This window comes from Stylophora pistillata, chromosome 5, assembly GCF_964205215.1.
Source record: "Stylophora pistillata chromosome 5, jaStyPist1.2, whole genome shotgun sequence".
Classification (NCBI taxonomy): Eukaryota; Metazoa; Cnidaria; class Anthozoa; order Scleractinia; family Pocilloporidae; genus Stylophora; species Stylophora pistillata.
In genome coordinates, this window is record NC_142523.1 from 38,877,190 (window position 1) to 38,898,039 (window position 20,850).

At 38.0% G+C, this 20,850-nt stretch overlaps 1 protein-coding gene and 1 pseudogene across 3 annotated transcripts in view; both read left to right on the forward strand.

The window, feature by feature from the left end:
* Positions 1-1,107: 1,107 nt before the first annotated feature.
* Positions 1,108-20,850, forward strand: part of LOC111341406 (uncharacterized) — a 35,211-nt gene continuing 15,468 nt past the window's right edge. For both annotated transcript variants that reach the window (XM_088762222.1, XM_088762223.1), the window contains exons 1-6: positions 1,108-1,261; positions 2,920-2,981; positions 3,445-3,506; positions 3,783-3,846; positions 5,617-5,660; positions 6,184-6,229. In XM_088762222.1, the coding sequence (XP_088618348.1) occupies positions 1,243-1,261; positions 2,920-2,981; positions 3,445-3,506; positions 3,783-3,846; positions 5,617-5,660; positions 6,184-6,229 (297 nt within the window). In that variant the 5' untranslated portion in view covers positions 1,108-1,242. The remainder of the gene's footprint in view (positions 1,262-2,919; positions 2,982-3,444; positions 3,507-3,782; positions 3,847-5,616; positions 5,661-6,183; positions 6,230-20,850) is intronic.
* On the forward strand, positions 7,907-10,035 carry LOC148731893 (uncharacterized; annotated as a pseudogene). The gene is made up of 3 exons (XR_016001514.1): positions 7,907-8,142; positions 8,444-8,738; positions 9,414-10,035. The product of XR_016001514.1 is annotated as an uncharacterized LOC148731893 (transcript).

Consider the following 20,850-nt stretch of genomic DNA (forward strand, 5'->3'; position numbering starts at 1 on the left):
ATGCCAGACTCGTGTGACTCCTTTTTTCGTGTGCATGGCAATAACTAAAGGCTGGATCAGAATTGTGCGACATGGGCACTTCATGGTAAATGGGGACATACTGAGTATGGTGCTGTAGGGAATCGCCTGTACATCCACGCAGCATTTGTAGCCTTTAAATGTCAGTGGACAATTTCTACCTCAGACAGATGGTTTTGTGATGATAATGAGAACTACAACCTGTCAACCGGAGATTTTTGGAAAATCTATGTTTGTTGAAACATTGTCACGGAGGGCAGTCTCTGAAATGAAGTTGACGCAGTTGCATCCTGATAGCGAGTATTTAACGCACAGTCAGAGCTTGATTCCACTGACGATGTCCGTGAAAAAGGAACCCGGACCATGGCCAATTTTCATAAAGAATGCACCTATCGTGTACTTGTTAAACTCTTGTTAACGTTTTAGAAATAAGCCTAATAGCGAAGTTATCTAGTCTGCTCATCCGACTTATTTGCATTTACTTGAAATGCGAAACGCGTAAACTAAATCATTGCAAATGATTAACTAGACGGAAAAGTATTAAAATTTCTTGTGCGACTGAAATATTTTTTCAGCATTTTGTGGTATTTATCCAGACTATATTTTATGCTGCCATAACAGAGTTACAATTTTGGCCCACACGTAGAAAAAAAGGTAAACCTATATAACTTAAGAAATAAAATACTATAACGGTCATCGAACTCCGTCTACAAAAACACAAATAGAATGCATTTTAAATTGGTGTACTTAAACCTCTCGTTAAAACCGAAGTAATCACAACAGCCAATCAGAAAAACAAAAAATATCGCGAGGAGCCGATGAGAACTCAGGATAAAAACAAGCAATTTTCTTGAAGGTGGGAAAGCGCGAATGACCAAGTCGTGCATAGGTTTAGCTTTAATTCTAATTGGTCGAGAAAACGCCGCGATTTTTCACACCAATCACAGAGCGGAGTGATGCAGAACCTGCACAATTCCGGAAGCAAAAGCAATATCGCGATAACAACCATGGGACGCGTAGAACCCGTATTTAGACAAAAGTTAAATATCTAATTTCCAAGATTAGAATTACAACTGTAATTTGTGTAAAATAAAAGCGCGCGACATCTCCACATACGCTTTTGTGACGTCAGTTGCATGTAATAGTGCTACACTTAAGTCGCACGTCTGCTAACGTCTGCTAATTTCGAAAGAGAGAAAGTTTCACAAAAATTTTTCAGTGGCCATGGCTTCTCAAAATGCAGGTAAGTTTAAAAAATTCTTCCCTGAAAGTCCACGATGAGCGGTTCTGACTATGTATCGAGATCGTAGCGAACTATGGAGAATGCTTTAACAGGCTGATCCAGTGCGGTATATATATTCTCATCTTCAAAACAATGAAAGGGCTGCAAGTACGACGCAATCATCTTGAAAAGCTTATAGCAGGATTTCAATCATTGTTTGTAAAATAGGTTTATCATTATTGAATCGATTTGCATGAGTCGCAAAAATAGAGGACGTTTTGAAAATAGACGGGAGGAATTGAGATTACTTTCTTGGAATTCTTTGCAAAATTGAAACATTTGAATAGTGTTGGACTAAGTATGTTGCTCGTGATGCTTCAGTTTTCTTTTTGTTTTTGTCACATATGACTGAAGAGTGCTTTTCCGGGCTAGATTTGTTAACCATTTGTTAAATGTTAAGTTCGTTGTAACCGTGGCTGTTTACAAAACAAACGGTTTGGGCTCGTGCAACTGTTGGCGTTAGCGCCACTTCGAGTAACATTCGTTATACCGATCTTTAGTTATCACGCTGCCATTAAGGTGGCTGAACACAGTTTTTGCGCGCGCTTTTGCTGATGCAATTCAGCGCGCGCACAAGGACTGCAAAAAAACAAACATGCTGTCAATAGAGCGATCATTTTATTTACTCAACACGTGTCTGCACTATGTGTGCTATTTTTCGCTAGAGTTGGCCCAGTGTATTGAGGGCTTTAATCTTTTATTACAACAACATGTAAGAAAAGTTAATGGTGCAAAGAACCCAGCAATTCTCAGCATTTTTGTCGTTACTGAAACAACCTAGTTAAATGTAACGCATGCGTAGTAGGTAAAAAAATGCGATTGAATGAAAAATTGCTTTCTCGGAAATATCCCTATTTCTTGAGAACCACTCATTACAATTTTACGAAATTTGGCACGAAAATACTTTAGGAAATAAGTAACTGGAGTATTTAAAAAAATTGATTCTTAACAAAGGAAATTCCAGATAATCGAGTGAACCTATAACAAGGGTAATTAGAGATTTCTCTGTTAAATTGTTAGCAAAATGGCGTTAACTTGTGAGTATCGTTACAAACTCGTTGCATGCAAATTATAAAGAAAATTTAATGACTAGATTTTCTACAAATACACAAAACCGATCTTAAAGGCCTGTTTATATTTATTCATGTCATCATGGCAAATGCACATACGTCAGCTAAACTATCAAAAACACAAAGTTTGTGTTCTTAACTTGATTGCTGCCAGTTTTGGGGACCGAGAGATCAAGGATGTTAGAGATAATGGTGAAAGAAACACAGGTATCAAAAACTGTGTTCAGCAACCTGAAAAAAAGATCACGTGGCCGTGTGGCGAATGCGACAGTGAACTTTTATTAATCAGTTACATAGCTCCTCTAAATGAGAATAAGAAACCTTCATTTCTTAGCTACGATTGTGATATTTTGTTTATGATCTGTAATATCTACGACCGTCTTATAAACCATGAACACTTTCCTGTTACAGACTCTGGCTGAAAATTTGACTAAGCTTCATAAGGATATGAAAGTTTTCCGCGTAGATGGAACATCAGCGAATAGCGAGTTTTCATGTTTATAATGAAAACAATTAATGATTCTTATTACTGCCTTTTTTATTTCTTAGATCCTCGTCAAAGTCAAGCAGAACTTGAAAAACTTCTCTCCGCTTTGGAGGAAGACAATAGGGTAAAAACATAACTTTTTCATCTTCCAAACAGCACTAAGTATAAGAACCTTCAACTAAATGTGAGAATTCACTTAAGTTTTCTGCATACAAAATTTGGAACTACAATTTTCTCTTCCTGTTTGGAGCCTTAGACTTCTCGAAGACTTCATTCACAGCGAAATTTTGTATTTAATTCAGTCAAGCATGTACATTCTTGCACCTTAATAGACGACGATCGACCCGAGCCTCTGTATCTACATCGATAGTCAATCGTTTAGCTATCTATTCAGTTTTTGTTTGCCCGTTAATGTTTCCTCATCTTCCACTAACCCTCTGTGCGAACGCGCGCACAGCCTTAACTTCACGCATCTGAAAGTGCCTCACATGAAAAGTTTTGGAAGTTAAAAGAAACAGTATATCTGGATCACGATTGAAATTATTTGAACTACTAATACTTAGTAAACTTTTTGCTCTTAAATTCAGAAATTGGAGATAGATCTGAGTGCTCAAAACAAGAAAATCGTCAACATATCGGCATTCCGTGCGTGAGTAGTAAATAAATGATGCAAATAACTTATTCATTAAAGAAATTCAGGGTTAGTTTTGCAAACCGTCCCAGACAATATTAAAAGCTACTTTGCAGAATTTCTCCTGAAACAATTAACAATTAGATTGAGAGCTCGAAATTTCTATCGCGTGATATTTCCAGTTTTAGTCCCATTTCGATAGATAGTTAAAATCAACCAAATTATAATCTTCTTCTCTGAAAGTTTTCCCATCGTCCTCAAGAAAGTTGATAAAACGGCTTTTTTCGATTTCAGGGATACTAGACGGGCTATGGCCGAGGAGTTAGTGAGACTTGAGACGGAAAGAGATAATTTACTGGTATGAGATAATCATTGTTGATGCTGCCAGTGTATGATTGCCAATAGGCGGTCTAGTTAGTAAAACAATGCTACTGAAATTACTTAAACTGTGGAGATACGCACATCGTATACTGTATTGGGAAGACTATAGACGAAGTGGCAGCTGCGTTAAATCAATCCCGAAAAGAGTTGTATGCCTGGTGCGTGAAGAACAGGCTAATTAATTAACGCCACACCCAAAGAAATCAGAATGTATGCTAATTTATAGAGGATCGTTCACTGGCCCTCTACCACCGACATACCTCTGAGGTAACAACTTAGAATGGATTACACATAGTTGACTTTTGGGTGTGACCATCGATCACAAGCTTGGCTGGTCCACACATATAAAGGAACTGAAGAAGAGTTTCGCTGATAAACTAAGCCTTATAAAGAAGAGCAGATTCTTACCTAAACAGGATCTCTGAAACCTGTATTTTTAAGTTATAATTCCTGCAGTAATGTACGGCATATCCATATGGGGAGGTAGAAACCGACAAGACGACCTCGATTGACTTGAAAGACTACACTGAAGGGCAGCAAGAGTCATTTTCAATTTCGCTAAGGATATACAGTCAGCGGAAGTTCTCACCAGGGCTAAATGGGACACTCTAAGAACTTTCTGTAAACAATCTATCCTGAAACTAACTTATAAGGTGTACCACAATGATTTACCATCCTGTATGACAGCACATATTGGGAAATCGCAAACCTCGTATAATTTAAGGAACAGTCTTAATTTGGAAATCCCACCTTTCAAATCGAATATCAAAAAGAATTCCATATCTTGTAGAGGTTCAGTTTTGTGGAATTATCTGCCAATCGAGTGTCGTAACGCGCATAGTGTGAAAAGTTTCTTCAGGATGATTAAAAAGCTTGCTTTGGTCAGGGACATTGACTTTTCTAATTTATTCTGTAAAAGATAGTTCCTCCCTAAGGGAAGTATTTTAAGGTCTATAATTTTATTAGCTAGATAATACTATCAATTATTAATCTAAACATTATCTTACGTTTACACATAAGTCTTATTTCATATTATACTACAACTACTGTCTATGTATCTTTTTATTTATATACCTATACACGACCCCACTTGCTGCATAGCTTCAATACTTATCGCGTTTAAATAAAGGTTTTACTCACTTACTTACTTACTTAATTACTTACTTACTTACTATCTGTACATCTCTCGAGTCTAGGAGGGTTGTTTTCTTCAGTGGTACGAAGCAAAGGGAGGGTCCGTGGTTCAGGGGTTCAGGGGGGTCAGGAGGGTCAGGGGGGTCAGGGGGTCAGGGGGTCAGGGGGTCAGGGAGGTCAGGGGGTCAGGGGGATCAGGGGGGTCAGGGGGGTCAGGGGGTCAGGGGGTCAGGGGGTCAGGGAGGTCAGGGGGTCAGGGAGGTCAGGGGGTCCGGGCGCCTTCGGGTCCAGATTCCCCCTTCCCACTCCTGTGGGTTTTTTCACTTCTTGTCTGACATCAGTATTCTTACAACGACAAGATCATATATTGCCTTTACGTTCTTTTTCTTCGTTTCTTTTTGTTCTTTGTTTTTAACCAAGAGGGAAGGCTGGGTAGGGACATGGGTTGGTCGAAAAACATTTTAGACCCCATGTCAAAAATGCCTGGATCCGGTCCTGTTGGCTTTTGTTGTTATTTAAATTATTATGACAATGCTTTCGTCAAAACACTTCGACAAGTTGACTTCGCAATGGTCCTTATTCATGTCTCACTAAATCTTCTATCTGTGGACAGGATGAAATGAAAAAGTTAGAGAAGGATAACGAACGCTACACGAGGCAAGACTTAAAAACATGCTATTCAACCTCGTAATATTTAATTGAATTTTCTGGTCAGTGTGAGTATCTGACCGAATGCGCACCTACCCCTCCCCTAACCCAACACTAACCCCAACTTGTTACTAGTTGACTGTTGTTGTTGGGCTAGGGGAGGGGTTGGTATGTAGTTATTTGGATATTAGCAGATACAAGTTTTCAGTGCATTAGTTTTCGGTTATGAAAGGGGAATATAACTTGTAAAAATCTGCTGGTTTGTACGATTTTCTCAGTTTCCCGGTGCCGATGATAGTTGTTATTCTGCAGACCTATCTTTCAATCAGAATCGTTGACAAAAAAGAGGATTTGTTGAACAACTGAAATGTATAAGAATCTGTCATCGCTTTCGCGTTAGATCCCTATAATGATCTTTCACTTGCGACATTTCTTGAAGATTAGAGGCTTTAGGCGTTGATAACAAAAAATAGGGTGATTTGTCCTTTTAACAAAAGTGAGAGTGATCTGTCGTTTTTAATATTGTTTTCAGGGAGCTGGAAGAACACGATAGACGATCACGTGACCGACAGGAGCTGGTAAGGTGGCATACAATTTACAACAAATTGTGGAAAGTTTGCTAGATATGTGATTCATAAATCCTTTCATTTCTAAGCAGGAAATCGTGAGCAATTCTGATGTGGAAGAACTCGAGAGGTAAACAGCATTATATATAATTTGAAATCTTTAACACGCCATTCTTAAGTACCCCATCCGACAAAGTTAAGAATTCTTCAACAGGCAACTTGACTATTTCCTCTCATATCTTTATGTAGAAAAAATGCGCTGCTCACGGAAGAAATAAGGGGTATTCTACAAAGTAAGTCTATGGTTTTATTCACATGCAAGAGCGTTTGTCGCTCTCCTTAAACTTAGGAATTTCAACCGCTTTAAATGAATGCTTTGATTTTATTTCTGCTGTAAAATTCCAAGAATAAACAGAACACTAATTGTTTTTCATTATTATATTTTCCATTAGATTGAAATTTTGATTTCCACTATAGCAGCATTAACCACGAAAATACAGGTTTGTAAACAGCTTATAGCTCCACAACCTAAAAATAAATTGGTGTACAGAAGCTGCCAATAGGACCTTTCACAGCTGTGTACTTAGTTGCCAAGCCTTTGATTTGGAGTGAGGCTAAAGATGACCTTGTCGTGATAGAGACCTGTATCTAGCTAGCATGATAACAAAGGGATTTACAATTGAAAGACACCAAGGTTTGTGTCATAACAAGGTCATCCCTCTCCTCACTCCCGTTAAAAGGCTTGGCAACCAAGCACACAACTGTAAAGTGGACTATTAGTGATCGTCTATCTCCTTTTTATTTGTCAACGGACGCCACATGTGTTTCATGAATCATCATGAAAATCAAAATAATATGATTTTCATTTTCACTATCTTCTTCCGTCACTTTCGGAAGCTTCATTGAATGAGCGTTAAACGCAAGCTCAAGCAACTCGGCCTTTCTTTTACACTTTCCTTCCGAGTTTCTATCCTTCTTCCTTGAAGGAAGGTTCGCAACCACGGCAACTTTTGACGCTGAAAGTATTGTAGATTGTTCTCACCTTTTTTTCCGACGTGGCCATGACAACAATGATTACTTCAATTTACTTTCAACTCGAAGAAACTACAAATTTACACTAGAAAAACGATAATAACCCAAGAAAGCAGTTTCTGCTCGAAGATGTGAACAACCAAAGCTCGATTCGAATGAATTTTATTCCCCGGAGCCTCACTTGGGTGTTGAAGTCTCGCTACCAGTCTCTTACGTTGAAATATATCTAAATTGGTCTATTGGCAAGCATTTTCATGAAGCGCATGGTAGGAGGGATCGTTTGAATGATAGTCATTTTAAGATTCTAAGAAAGTGGCAAAGCAAATATGATTGTTTAGTGTTTGAAATGCTTTATATCAAGAAATTCAAACTTAATCTGAACGTGCAAACGGACTCCATACGTGCTAAACGTTTTGTTTAACCCGCAAATTATCTTATCTTATTGTTCGTTTTTAGTATTTATAGAACTTATTTTTATACATTCTTGACTCGATAATGACGTTATGTTAACGTCGAAACGTCGTCGATTTTAGCTTTCTATAGCTTTTTAGCGTTTTTGAATTTTACAATGTTATCAAGCAACGTTTGTCGCAAGTTTTTATCGTCAAATGTTATTCCAAGTCACTTCTTCTACGTATGTCAATCAATTCTTAATTATTTGATCAATTCCTATCAGATCTGCCAACCTCTGCTGGTAGTAAACACGTCATCGTAAGCAAATGCAGTGAAGATATGGAAATTGAAAAAAGCATGATGTGTGCACATATGTTTCTTAAGAAAATGAACGATGGTCCTGTAAACTGCAGATTTGTTATTTCAGAATTTGTTGGTGTTTTTTCTTTTTGTGTGCTTCAAGAAAACTACCGCTACTTAGACAGCAAAATATCAGATTCGTAAGAGCTATAAGACGTCACCGCGCAAATTAAAAGAGGCAACAGCACAGAAAATTTCTTAGGCGAGCAGTCATTATCGGAGGATCATGTTTGAGGGGAGTGTTAGAATTCTAAAGTGGGGATCAGGTTAACAACTCCCAAACTTCTCAGGGGTATTGTGGCTGTGTGACGATAAAAACTCGACCCCCCCCCCTACCCCAATGACCGGTCCCTCAAATAACCATGAGATAAATAACCAACTTCTACATGCTTTGATTCCTTTACTAACACCGTTATTTTGATTTTGTTCTCACCTTTGCAGTCACGAATTGATGAAATTCATGGGCTGCATTAATTAAGAACTTTATGCTTGACCAGTGCTACGGTGATTACCTCAAAACTCACCACAGTATGATGGAGCCAATAGGACCAATCACCGCCATGAGAGCCAAACATTACAATTTCGGTCGGTTGTTGTGTGGTGTGGACGGAAGTGGTTATAACGTCATCACTGACATGCTGAAATGCAAGAAAGAGTTTTACGACAAAGGAAAAAAATGCGCTAAGCCATTCCACGACAAATTCAAGGCTAAGGCTAAACCAGAGGACTTATGCAAGTAAGATACCGATATTCAATGGAGTGTCCAAAGTAATCTGCGATTGCTTTGGTTTGTCCTTTCTAAGCAGTGTGATTGGTTAAAAAACTCCCGCCACGTTCTCGACCAATACGTAAAGCGAGTAATTAATCAATCACGATTTGGTTACTCGGGTTTTCCGCCCTTCAGGCAGTTTGTCGTTTTCTAATCTTTTGACATCTGATTTGCTGTTGTGATAACCTTGCTTTTGTTCTTGCTTTTTGCGACTCTCAATCGAAAAGCGCTCAAACAAACTTTTACGAGATTTCTTTAAGGAGTCTATCATAAGGCCTAACGCATGCTCTTTACGAGGCCTTTTCTTTTGCACAACAAAAACTTTAGAGGCAACAACTTGAACTGTGATGAATTTGCCTAAACCCAGGACTAACTCGTTAAGTTGGAATAACCCTCTGATTTTGTTAGAAACGGTTGAGTAGGAGTTACTTTGATAAACACATTACACTAGATCTTGATACGTAAATGAGTCATTTATATAGTTGTGACGGTAATTAACTTTGCAAAGCAAATTAAAGGGAAAACTCCCCTTAATCACCTGGTTCTGCATGCTAAATAGGATTTTTCCAAAATGGAAGCTCTTAAAGATTTGCTTACTTCTCAGTTGAAATAATAATCATCAAAACTGCGTATTTATTTCAGATATTTCATGTAAGCAAAGGAGTGTCAGGGAGATTTGATGAAGAAGTACTGCACACTAAGCAAGCCCCCAAAATATGATCCTTTCAATCCATTCTGTCCTGGTGAAAAGGATCCATCTGCTGGAGCAGGAAAATTGTACACGATTGTGGCCCTTGCATTCACGGATCTTGCTCTTCATCTTTACGGGTCTTCTCTCTTCTTCATATAAGCCTCACTGAGATTGCGAGTGCACAGGAGTTTCTCAATATGCAATAGAACACTGTAGAATCGTAGACAAGAAATTAAACAATAGAAGATGGCTCGAACCGCAGAATTTAGCGAAATCTCTTTAGTGCAGATGTCGAATGCATCCGTCAGTCACGAAGCTCAGAAATGATTCTTCTCTTGAATCAGCCATTTGAAGATTTTGCCAGCTGTTATGCTGATTCCAAGTGTTATTTTTCTTAGTTATCATTTCCTTTTTATCATTATCATTCAAACTACATACACCGTGTTTGATTTTTTTTTTTGCCTGTTTTCTTTTAGTACTAGCACTGGAAATACACAGTAGAGCGCTTCTCACACATATCAGTGCGATGTTTCACTGTTGTTGTAGATAGTAAATTACAAGCGGACTAGCTAATTTGCTTTTATAAAGCTGATGTTGCAAGCGTTTACCCTTCTTTAGAGCGAATTAACTGACCGACAAACTGACTGACTGTCGGGTTTGCTGGCAGGCTAATAAGCTGACTGACTAACTGGTCATAACAGACTTTTCCATTTTGTTATGGTGTAAGTTATTTCGCACAATACAGCTGTTATTCGTTGTGGGGAATTATAAGTGGGGACCTACTAGTCATAGTGTTGGAGAGAATCGTTTGTACAACTACGCAGCGTTTGTGGCCCTCAGCTATCACGGGATAATTTCTACCGGTGGTCACTGCATGTGCGATGATATAACAAACGACAACCTGTGGATCGGAGATTTTTGGAAAGTTTATGTCCACTGAAGTACAGCTGCGTGAATAACTTTGTGACAGAAGAAAGAAAAACAGTGAACTAGTTAAATAGAATTTACTATCATATAAAACTGTCCTCTGGCTATATGCCTTTCGGCCGAGGATTTTAAATTTCGCAAATTTTCGCATCTAGGTCAAATAAAAGCAATCCTCGCAAATCAGGCGATGTTGTGGTTCAGTGAACTTATATGGTTCACTAAAACAATTATTCACCTCAGCGTCAGTGAAAGTGGTGGATATTGTAACAATAGGATTCAAGTAGAGATTGTTTAACGTGAGGTGACCTTAGCGCAAAGGTCACGTGTGTGCAACTAGCGAGCAATGTCACGAGAACACGAGCTCTGAATATATATCCATTGAGTTCTGAGTTAAGCCTCTTGTATCTTGTTGTTTGTAATCTTGCGGCTCGTTACAGATATTTTTCCTCCACTTCGGTGAATAATTGTTAATTATAGCTTATATTCTCCATCGTTTATTTGCTCACCTATTGTTTAAATTTAGTTTGGTCGGGCGTTGTTTAAAACGAGCCTTTGGCTCGCGGGATACTTCAACCGTGAAAGAGATGAAATGCCAGATTCGTGTGACTCCTTTTTTCGTACGGATGGCGATCACTTCTATGTTCAGACATTAAATAAAGTTATTCTAATCCTTATTATTACAGAACTTTTACTGAAAATTATTTCAAACTATTTGAGAGTAACAGGTGATTATGATTTTAGTTTTATTGAAAGTGGAATGGAAGTACGTAAGAGTAAAATATGACATACTAGACATAGTGTTGGAGAGAATCGTTTGTACAACTACGCAGCGTTTGTAGCCTTCAGCTATCACTGGATAATTTCTACCGGTGGCCACTGCATGTGCGATGATAAAACAAACTACAACCTGTCGGCCGCAGATATTTGGAAAGTTGATGACCGCTGAAGTACAGCTGCGTGAATAACTTTATAACAGAACAAATCAAAAAAGTGAAAAAGTCAAATAGATTTTACTATCATATAAAACTGTCCTCTGGCTATATGCCATTCGGCCGAGGATTTCATATTTTGGAAATTTTCGCATCTGAGTCAATTAAAAGCAATCCTCGCAAATCAGGCGATGATGTGGTTCATCGAACTTATATGATTCACTAAAACAATTATTCACCTCAGCGTCAGTGAAAGTAGTGGATATTGTAACAATAGGATTCAAGTAGAGATTGTTTAACGTCAGGTGACCTTGGCGCAATGGTCACGAGTGAGCAACTAGCGAGCGATGTCATGAGAACACGAGCTCTGAATATATATCCATTGAGTTGTGAGTTAAGCCTCTTGTGTCTTGTTGTTTGTAATCTTGCGGCTCGTTACAGATATTTTTCCTCCACTTCGGTGAATAATTGTTAATTATAGCTTATATTCTCCATCGTTTATTTGCCGACATATTGTTTATATTTAGTTTTGTCGGGCGTTGTTTAAAACGAGCCTTTCGCTCGGGGGATACTTCAGCCGTGAAAAAGATGAAATGCCAGATTCGTGTGACTCCCTTTTTCGAACAGATGGCGATCACTTCTATGTTTCAGACATTAAATAAAGCTATTCTCATCCTTATTACCACAGAACTTTTACTGAAAATTATTTCAAACTATCTGAGAGTAACGGGTGATTATGAATTTAGTTTTATTGAAAGTGGAATGAAAGTAAGTAAAAGAAAAATATGACATACTAGTCATAGTGTTGGAGAGAATCGTTTGTACAACTACGCAGCGTTTGTGGCCCTCCAATATCACTGGATAATTTCTACCGCTGGCCACTGGATTTGCTATGATAAAACAAACGACAAACTCTTAACCACAGATTTTTGGAAAATTTATGTCCGCTGAAGTACAGCTGCTTGAATAACTTTGTAACAGAACAAAGAAAAAAAGGGAAAAAGTCAAATAGAATTTATTAGCATATAAAACTGTCCTCTGGCTATATGCCTGTCGGCCGAGGATTTTAAATTTCGAAAATTTTCGCATCTAGGTCAAATAAAAGCAATCCTCGCAAATCAGGCGATGTTGTGGTTCAGCGAACTTATATGGTTCACTAACACAAATATTCACCTCAGCGTCAGTGAAAGTGGTGGATATTGTAACAATAGGATTAAAGTAGAGATTGTTTAACGTCAGGTGACCTTAGCGCAAAGGTCACGTGTGTGCAACTAGCGAGCGATGTCAAGAGAACACGAGCTCTGAATATATATCCATTGAGTTCTGAGCTCAGCCTCTTGTGTCTTGTTGTTTGTAATCTTGCGGCTCGTTACAGATATTTTTCCTCCACTTCGGTGAATAATTGATAATTATAAGTTATATTCTCCATTGTTTTTTTTTTGCCAACATATCGTTTACAATTAGTTTTGTCGGGCGTTGTTTAAAACGAGCCTTTCGCTCGGGGGATACTTTAGCCGTGAAAGACATGAAATGTCAGATTCGTGTGACTCTTTTTTTTCGAACAGATGGCGATAACTTCTATGTTTCAGACATTACATAAAGTTATTCTCATCCTTATTACCACAGAACTTTTACTGAAAGTTATTTCAAACTGTTTGAGAGTAACAGGTGATTATGAATTTAGTTTTATTGAAAGTGGAATGGAAGATCGTAAAAGAAAAATATGACATACTAGTCATAGTGTTGGAGAGAATCGTTTGTACAACTATGCCGCGTTTGTGGCCCTCCAATATCACTGGATAATTTCTACCGCTGGCCACTGGATGTGCGATGATAAAAAAAAACGACAAACTGTTGATCGGAGATTTTTGGAAAATTTATGTCCGCTGAAGTACAGCTGCTTGAATAACTTTGTAACAGAACAAAGCAAAAAAGGGAAAAAGTAAAATAGAATTTATTAGCATATAAAACTGTCTTCTGGCTATATGCCTGTCAGCCGAGGATTTTAAATTTCGCAAATTTTCGCATCTAGGTCAAATAAAAGCAATCCTCGCAAATCAGGCGATGTTGTGGTTCAGCGAACTTATATGGTTCACTAAAACAATTATTCACCTCAGCGTCAGTGAAAGTGTTGGATATTGTAACAATAGGATTCAAGTAGAGATTGTTTAACGTCAGTTGACTTTGGCGCAAAGGTCACGTGTACGCAAATAGCGAGCGATGTCACGAGAACACGAGCTCTGAATATGTATCCATTGAGTTCTGAGTTAAGCCTCTTGTGTCTTGTTGTTTGTAATCTTGCGGCTCGTTACAGATATTTTTCTCCACATCGGTAAAATAGTTGTTAATTATAGGTTATATTCTCCATCGTTTATTTGCCTACATATTGTTTACATTTAGTTTGGTTGACAGTTGTTTAAAACGAGCTTTTGGGTCGGGAGATACTTAAGCCGTGAAAGAGATAAAATGCAAGATTCGTGTGATTCCTTTTTTCGTACGAATGGCGATCACTTCTATGTTTTAGACATTAAATAAAGTTACTGTTATCTTCATTACCACAGAACTTTACGGAAAAATTTTTTAAACTATTTGAGAGCAACAGGTGATTATGATTTTAGTTTTATTGAAAGTGGAATGAAAGTACGTAAACGAAAAAAAAAACTTTTATTGTTGATATTCCCTGTGACAACACCCGCCGCGGCATGACTAACGCTAAAAAGGCTCTATACAATTCCTCATAATAAAATTATAAGGAATTGTATGAAGCTCTCCGGGATACTTAAAGTGCAAGCCCAGTGTGTCTTCTCTTGATATTGTTTACATTTTGTTTGATTGAGCGTTCTTTAAAACAAGCCTTCGGCTCGGTAGATTGGGCGATCACTCCTATGTTTTAGACATTATAAAATAAAGTTATTCTTATCCTTATTACCTTGGAATTTTCATTGAAGATTATTTCAAATTATTTGAGAGTAACAGGTGATTATTATTTTAGTTTTATTGAAAGCGGAATGGAAGCATATAAAAGAAAATAGAAAACCTTTATTGTTGATATTCCCGGTACATGCAGATGAGGTACCAGTCGAAAGCCTTATTATCTGGCGATATTTATCACATCAAAAAGGTTTAATTCCTTTTTCAATTTTATTTTTTCCCTATTTTGGATTTTATGCCACAAAAGAATGAAAAGTACCAAAGGGTCGATCTGTCAATTTAAGTATTGTGTGCAGTATGACTGTTTAAAGTTGTATAATTACTAGACATTAATTAAGAAAAACTTCTAAGGCTATAGTCAGTTGGTTTTGAGATCTTTGGGTCACGAAAATCGTCAAGAGTGCAAGCGGTGTCGATGACAGATGGCTGTCCTCTCGTTTTGGTTCATTTTAGCATCATATTCAGTAAAAACAGTTGCTCAGCGATGCAAATTTACACAGCAATCTGAACATGGCTCGGTTCTACTTGATCACGTTTACGAATCGTTTACTGTGGATCGGTTGGTTTCGTGTTACATTGCCTGCAATTTACAGCCTGCGTGCCAAAGCCTTAACTTTAGACTGGTGGACAAAACTTGCCAGTTTAACGACGAAACTAAGATTTCCCGCCCAGCCAGTGTAAAGCAGAATGAAGGGTTTATTTATGCTGATAACCCAGATCGTGGTAAGAATATCCTTAAGGAACTGTTAGGATGTATAATGTTACATTTACATTTAAATGAGTCTGCCATGGTGTAATTCAACAAACTAGTATAGGCAACCCCAATTGTTTTCCTTGTTACTTCGACGACTGCAAAACATTAGAGGAGAAAACTAAAGGAAACTTGAATAAAGGGACTAAGTTTCTAAGGGAACTGCGGTGCTGCGTCGTTGGGGGTAACAAAGTAATTTGGTTATATGGACTAAGTTGAAATTGTAAATTGGCCACCATAGAGAGAAAAAAAGCTGACGTTTCGAGCCTGTTAGCCCTTTGTCAGAGCGAGTGCGCTCTGACGAAGGGCTAACGCTCGAAACGTCAGCCTTTTAACTCTCTACGGTGGTCAATTTACAAATTCACTAAGTTAATATAACCAAAATACGGGAAACTTGGGTACGTAATCAGTCCCATTCGCTACAAGATCTCGAGATTACGTAACTGGTCCGCGTCATTCAATAAAAATTTAACTTTAACTGTTCTATTTGCTAAAATCTAACCCTTTTTCGTCATATCAACCCACTTCTAATTGCCAAACGGCATATACGCTACCCCATAAAGAACCTTTACTTATGGTATTACACTTTTGCATACTTGTTACCAACCGCAAATTGCGATTCAAGTCGTTCAATACCAAGTAATAGGTGCCTTAATTTAGGAAGTTTAATTGTGCTTCTAACAGTCGCATGACATGCTGCTGACGCATGCTATGTATGATGATTTGTTTGCATACTTTATTTGTAGCTTTAGTCGGGTCAGTTCCCTTTAGACCTGGAATGTGTTGTCAAGATATAATTCAGAGGGGAGATTCTACAGGGACTGGAGAATACTGGGTCAACCCACAAGGCAATGGGAGCCCCTTCAAGACTTTCTGTGACATGACAACTGCTGGAGGTACGGTTGCATTTAGTGTTTCCAATTATAGATTTTTTTCGGTATTAACATAATTATGGTGTTTTTTAACACAAAGGAGGCTGGATGTTGGTGTCGAACGTTATTTTGGCAAGCTCTTCATCTTCATGGTGGAATGGCGTTGCCGAACAAACCTTTCAAGGAATCAGTAACTATAGAAACGGCACAATGGCCTTAGCCAAAAGCGCTATGAAGCAGCTAAGAGCCCACACAAACTTCACCCAAATAAGATTTCACTGCAGCAAAGAAAAAGGAACAACATTCCACGTTGCAACGACTCTGAACAACAAAGGCGCAGAAGTGGTGCGATTTTTCAGCGGTGAAAGAGATGAAATGCCAGATTCGTGCGACTCCTTTTTTCGTATGGATGGCGATAACTCAAGGCTGGCTCAGAATTGTGCGAAATGGGCACATCGTGGTAAATGGGGACATACTAGTCATAGTGCTGGAGAGAATCGCCTGTACAACCACGCAGCATTTGTAGCCAACAAATATCACTGGTTAATTTCTTCTTTTGGCCACAGGCTGTGTGATGATAATACTAACAATAACCTGTCAACCGGTGATTTTTGGAAAATCTATGTTCGTTGAAACTTTGTGACAGAGAGATGCCCTGAAATGAGGTTGAAGCAATTGCATCCCGACTGCAAGAATTTAACACACAATCAGAGCTTGATTCCACTGACGATCTCCGTGAAAAGGAACTCAGGCCATAGACATTAGTTCATTAATTGTCTAGAAGAATGCACCTATCGCGTACTCGTTGATTTCTCGTTAACGTTCAAGAAATAATCTGAACAGCGAAGTTATCTAATCTGCTCATTCGACTCATTTGCATTTATTTGAAATGTGAAGCGTCTTAATTAAATCATAACAAGCGATTAATTATAATAATAATAATCCATTTATATAGCGCCTTTTCTACAAGATTCAAGGGGCGCTGTTTACAAAAATTTGTTGAAGCTAGAAAGTAAGAATAATTACAAGAAATTGACATTAAAACTAGGCACTAACTACACAATATATAAATGTACACGATAGACAGGTTATTTATCGATTCATAAACGTCACGATTCATAAGGTTGAATAAAAAGAAATGTTCTAAGTTTGCGTTTAAAATCGTTGAGTTTGCAGATTTAATTTCCTCAGGTAAGTTATTCCAAAGTTTCGTAGCAGCAACAGAAAAAGCTCGTTTACCATTTGAATTTAGATTAAAAAAGGGTTTAACTGATAGATTCTTATTAGGGGATGTAAGATTGCGGTTGGGTGTATACACTTGAAGGAGTTCCTATATATAGATTGGAGCGCGATCATGTATCATGTTTGTAGGTAATTAACATAATTTTAAATTCAATGCGAAGGGAAACAGGGAGCCAGTGAAGATCTCTCAGGACTGGAGTAATATGGCAAAAATGGCTGACAAGGCGAGCGGCAGAATTTTGAACATGTTGAAGCTTTCGAATAAGATAGGATGTAGGCCGTACAATAAAGAATTACGATAATCAAGTTTAGAAACTACCGAGGGATGAATAATGATCTTTGCTGCATCATAAGTAAGATATTTGCGTATGAAGCCTATGTTACGAAGATGGAAGAAGGACGATTTACAGACTGCATTGAGATGAGGTACCATACAAAGGGAATGATCAAAGATAACACGAATATTTCGTGCACTGGGGTAGCAGGATACGGTCTCATTTGATATATCAACAGAATACAGTGGCGGCCGAGGTCGATGGGAAGAGGATATCACGAGAACCTCAGAGGACGATGGGAAGAGGATATCACGAGAACCCCAGAGGACGATGGGAAAAAGATATCACGAGAACTTCAGACTTATCTTTATTTTATTTCAACTTGTTGAAAAGCATCCATCCATCCATGTCCCGAACACAGTTTACCAATTTGGTGTTACTCAGATTCAAATTAGGAACAGACGACGTCCTGAACGTAATATATAGCTGAGTGTCATCGGCATAAAAATGATAGAAGATTTGATGTTGTCGATGAACTAAATGGAAAATAATGAAAATTTCGAGTGCAACTGAATATATTTTTTGAAGCACTTTTCTCAGTGTTAGTTATCCAAAGACTAGATTGTATGCTGCTGTAACTGAGTTACAATTTTGGCCCACATATAAGAAAAGTTAAACGTATGTAACTTTAGAACTATTATACTATAACAGTCAGCGAACTCTGTCTACGAAAACACGAATAGACCTCCGGCCAAAGCCGGAAAAATCGCAAAAGCTAAGGACGAAGCATAGAACGAGGAGTCGATGAGAACTCAAAATAAAAAAATAAACAAATCGCTTGACGCGGGAAAACGCGACTGACCAAGTCGTGCTTGGGTTTAGCTTTGAATCTAATTGGTTGAGAAAACTGTGCGATTTTCAGACCAATCACAGAGCAGAGTGATGCAGAACTTGCGCAATTCCAGATCACTCTCCACACTATATTGAAAATTGCTTTACTATCCTAGCATGGATTACTTAACTTTCGGTGAAGTACTGAAGTGTTTTTCTTGTAGATCATAGGAGTTCACGCCCACAGGCGATTAGTATACCTTGATGATTTACCACCTTTTTGACGAAAATATCTATTTTTATAGTTTGAAAATTGTACGTTTAGGTAATTGACTTTTGCTTGACTCAGAAAAAATAATTTGAAAAAGCAGACCCTACGAAGGATTAAAGTATACTAAACGGAGAGATTCAGTGCAGGTTTTTCCCCTTTTGTCACAGATACAATAAGGCCTTATAATTGACTAGTACCTTAAATGCTAAGAGGGCTCATTAAATAAACAAAGGCTTAACTACTCGGAAGCCGCTTACATGCATTTGAGCTGGCAATGGAGAACCTTATTAGCAGCCCATCCGCAACGATTCCTGTCAGATGCGATACCCAGCTGATGCCCCAACTAAGATTTCTTGTGACCCTTTTGAAATAGCGTTTGAGTATTTTCTATCATTTGTCAAGTTATAAAAAGCTTCATCTCTGTTATGGATTCTCTAACTGATCGATTCAAAAGAAGAAAGACCATAAAGGTGGAAACTAAGAACTGTTCATCTTTTCAAGTCGATAAAAATTTTTGAAACATCACGGTTCAAATGAGACTTCAAGATGCACACAAGATGCAAAAATGAACGATTTGCCTTATTTCCCTTTATTTCTTTCCTTTTTTGCACTTTGGGTTGACAAAACCGCGAGCTATCCTGAACTGTTTAATATTGCATGAAATAAATAAAAAGTGCTATAAATGTCCTTAAACCAGTTGGCTTAGAAGTCTTCGAATAGAAAACACTTTTGAGGCTGTGGTCACTCTCGAGCCAGATGGCTGTTTTCTCGTTTTGACTCATTTTGGCCTCATATTCGATGAACACATTTGCTCAGCACTGTTAATTGACACAGCGTTCTGAGTATGGCTTGGTTCTACTTGGTCACGTATACAAATCGTTTACTGTGGATCGGTTGCAATCCTGTTACACTGCGTGCTATTCACAGCCTGTGTGTCAAAGCTTTAACCTTAGGTTGATGGAGAAAACTTGTCAGCACAATAACAAAACTAAGATTTCCCGCCCAGCCAGTGTGAATGAAGGGTTTATAAAAAATAAAAATAAAAAAAGCATTTATATAGCGCTAAGCCCGACTAGTTCTCCGTAGCGCTTTACAAAGTTATAGACTAATTAACACAGCAATTAAATTATTACTGCTGACAACCTAAATCGCGTTCAGAATGTGTTTTAGATGCCCCAGGAAACGCCCATGCACGTTTATCGACCTTTGTCTTTTAAACGTTTGAGGTTACATATTTTGCATGGCTCTGTCTTCATGTATTTAGATCAACTTGTTTGAGCCACTACAATTTAAAACTTTGTTACTGTGATTGCTGATGAAATCACTTGGAAAAATTATTAGCATCTAAAATTATCCTCTAACAATATGCCTGACGTTTACAGCCTTGTATTTTGAATCTCCTAGATTTTCACATCTAGGTCAACTAAAAGGAATCCCCACGGATCTGGCTGTAATGTAGCTCAGGAAACATACATGGTCTTGTCACGTGCACTTCCTCTTTATACACACGAAACCGACTCCCGGTTTCCACCAAGTCCTTGACTAGTGTTCTCCAGTTTCACTCTAACTTGGTCAATGTCAAGCTTTAAGGGCGCCAGCGCTTTAAATGTAAATAAACATACCTCAAACCTGCCATGTTCATTCTGACTTTGTAAGCTAGTGTAAGTATGGATATAAGTCTTGGACATATTAAGTGTAATTTTCATTGGTATGTACACACAGGCGAATAGTGCTGTTTGCATGCCCTGATTGGCTGGTTCGGAAGTGGTTAGCAAGTACTATTCACTTTCGAGTGGCTGAAGAGACAAATCGCGCGACAAAGATTTAATTTCCGACTAATTGTTATTGGAACACTGACAGAAATAGACTAATACTTTTGGTTTCTGTGGTATATACTAAAAGAGTTGTTTACCTCAATGTCAGTGAAAGTGGTGGATATTTACCTCCAATTCGGTGAATAATTGTTAACTATACCTTATATTCTCTATCGTTCATTTACGCACTCATTGTTTACATTTAGTTTTGTCGAGCGTTTTATAAAAGAAGCCTTTGGCAAGGGAGATGGGCGAAGATATGTATTCTCATTTCTATGTTTTAGACATTGAATAAAGTTATTCTTATCCTTCTTACTGAAAATTATTTCAAACTCTTTGAGAGTAACAGGTGATTATGATTTTAGTTTTATTGAAAGTGGAATGGACGTACGTAAAAGGAAAAAAAAAAAAAGCTTCATTGTTGATATTCCCTGTACATGCAGATGAGAAGCCAGTCGAGAGCCTTATTGTCTGGCGATGTTTATCATATCAAACGGTGAAAAATCTCTGTGGGATATGTTACTCTAACCGAGGTTGCCTAATTC